At 37.9% G+C, this 2,207-nt stretch overlaps 1 protein-coding gene across 1 annotated transcript; it reads right to left on the bottom strand.

Annotated features, from left to right (window-relative positions):
- Nucleotides 1-1,259: 1,259 nt before the first annotated feature.
- LOC133261458 (olfactory receptor 8J3-like) lies at nt 1,260-2,207 on the bottom strand. Its single transcript, XM_061439938.1, has one exon. It carries the CDS (start codon nt 2,205-2,207, stop codon nt 1,260-1,262), a length of 948 nt encoding a protein of 315 aa, XP_061295922.1.

A 2,207-nucleotide genomic window follows, 5' to 3' on the forward strand; every position in this document is an offset into this window, starting at 1 on the left:
TTTCATTAAGAGGCTTTTTAGTTCTTCTTCACTTTCTGCCATAAGGGTGTTGTCATCTGCATATGTGAGGTTATTGATATTTCTCCCAGCAGTCTTGATTCCAGCTTGTGCTTCATCCAGCCCAGCGATTCTCATGATGTACTCCACATATAAGTTAAATAAGCAGGGTGACAGTATTCAGCCTTGATGTACTCCTTTCCCTTTTTGGACCCAGTCTGTGTTCAAATCTACATCTTACGTTGTCTAAATTTTGCCCATTGAAATTTAAATTTTACTTGATTTTTTTGAATTTTTACACGTGCTAGATAAAACAATTTTTGCATATTTTCTCCCTAATGTTTTATATTTTGATATTTCTGTTTTGTTCTATGTCCCAATATTTTGTAATATTTTGTATTTTATATTACCAAAGAGATTTTTGCTATCATTAGGGAGAGCAAAAAATTATCTCCCACAAGAAAAATTCCACAAGTACAAAGCAGATTGGAATGCAGGAGATGAATTTGGTAGAAGAGGCCATCAAGTTGACAAAGTCTCAAACGAAGGTACAGACTAATGCTCTGAAGATCTGAAGGCTGAGAAGGGAGCATAAGAACTGAGAGCCACTCTCTGCTGTCACTTGAAGGATTACTCTAATTTTCTTCTATTGACTATATTGGTTTGTCAGGAACTTAGAATCTGTCTTGAACATGGTTATATTGTGCTGTGAAGACATGTGAATATTGTTATCTTCTTCTTAAGAAGGTTGATTTATTCGATCTTTTTTAATTAGAGCAGGAAATTAACAAGGTTTGTGGCAAACTACAAACTCTGCCTCATGGGTGATTTCATAAATATTAGTTCTTTTTTTTTTTTTTTTTTTGCTTTTTTGTTTGTTTGTTTGTTTGTTTGGTCTGGGACAACTGAAATCTTACAGTAACCTACATGGCTCAGTAGGATAAATAAACTTGGCTCAGGATAAGTGAACTGGGCAGCTTTTACAAAGAATGGGGATCTCATTTTCATACACTGTTTCCTTTCTGCAATTCATTGCCAAAATTCTGAGACTATTGTCTAAATTCTGACTTTTTGTTCTTTAGATCAGAAAAAAAACTAGGTTATTTTTAAGCTTTCTATTTGTATGATGCAGACTAGAGCCTTGCCTCAAAATAAATAAAATGGGAAAAACACCCATTCCGTTAGCTTCTAATGAGGTTCAGAATCTCCTCCACACAATGCGCCTTTCTTAACCATATCCTCATTTACCTTAGAGTTAAAAATTACATCAGCTTAAAAGAACAGCATGAATTTGTCAGAAATCTCTTTAAGGCAGCCTTCACGTCCTTGTTCCTCAGGCTGTAGATCATAGGATTCAGCATGGGGATCACCAGTGTATAAAACACTGAAGCCATTTTATCAGCACCCATAGAATGGTTAGTTTGAGGCTGCAAATACATGAAAAGCAGAGTTCCATAGAAGACTGACACAGCTGTCATATGGGAAGTGCATGTGGAGAAGGCTCTTTTTCTTCCTTCTGATGAACGTATCCTTAGAATGGACAGAACAATGTTGAAATAAGATGCTACAACGGTAATTATGGAAAACACCAAATTTGTAGATGCAGATACAAATACTACTGTTTCTGGAAAGGAAGTATCAGAGCAAGACAATGCTATCAGAGGGACGATATCACAGTAAAAATGATTGATTACATTGGAAGAACAATAAGACATAGAGAATACAGAAGACGAAGCTACAATAGCCGTGGAAAAGCTGTAGAGGTATGTGAGGGAAACTAGCAGAAAGCAGATCCGCCGAGATACAACCGCCAGGTAGAGCAGGGGGTTACAAATGGCCACATAGCGGTCATAGGCCATCACAGCTAAAATGAAAATTTCAGCTACAATGAAAACCAAGAACATGCCTAGTTGGGTGGCACATTCATAGAAGGAGGTGGTGTGTTTCTTTACTAAGAAATTGATCAGCATTTTAGGGGCAATGACAGTTGAATTGCCAAGATTGATGATGGCCAAGTGCCTGAGGAAGAAATACATGGGGGTCTGAAGTCGAGAGTCCACACTGGTGAGGGTGATGATGCTTAGGTTCCCTGTCACGGTCAGTCCATAGATGACCAGGAAGACAAAGAAGAGTGGGATCTGGAGGTCTGGACGTTCTGAGACTCCTGTGAGAATAAATTCAATGACTCGGGTGAAATTTTCATGAGCCAT

This window comes from Bos javanicus, chromosome 15 (assembly GCF_032452875.1).
Source record: "Bos javanicus breed banteng chromosome 15, ARS-OSU_banteng_1.0, whole genome shotgun sequence".
Lineage (NCBI taxonomy): Eukaryota > Metazoa > Chordata > Mammalia > Artiodactyla > Bovidae > Bos > Bos javanicus.

What these genes read in the sequence shown, in the direction of transcription:
- LOC133261458 (XM_061439938.1), bottom strand. Translation starts at nt 2,207, where the DNA reads ATGGCTCATGAAAATTTCACCCGAGTCATTGAATTTATTCTCACAGGA.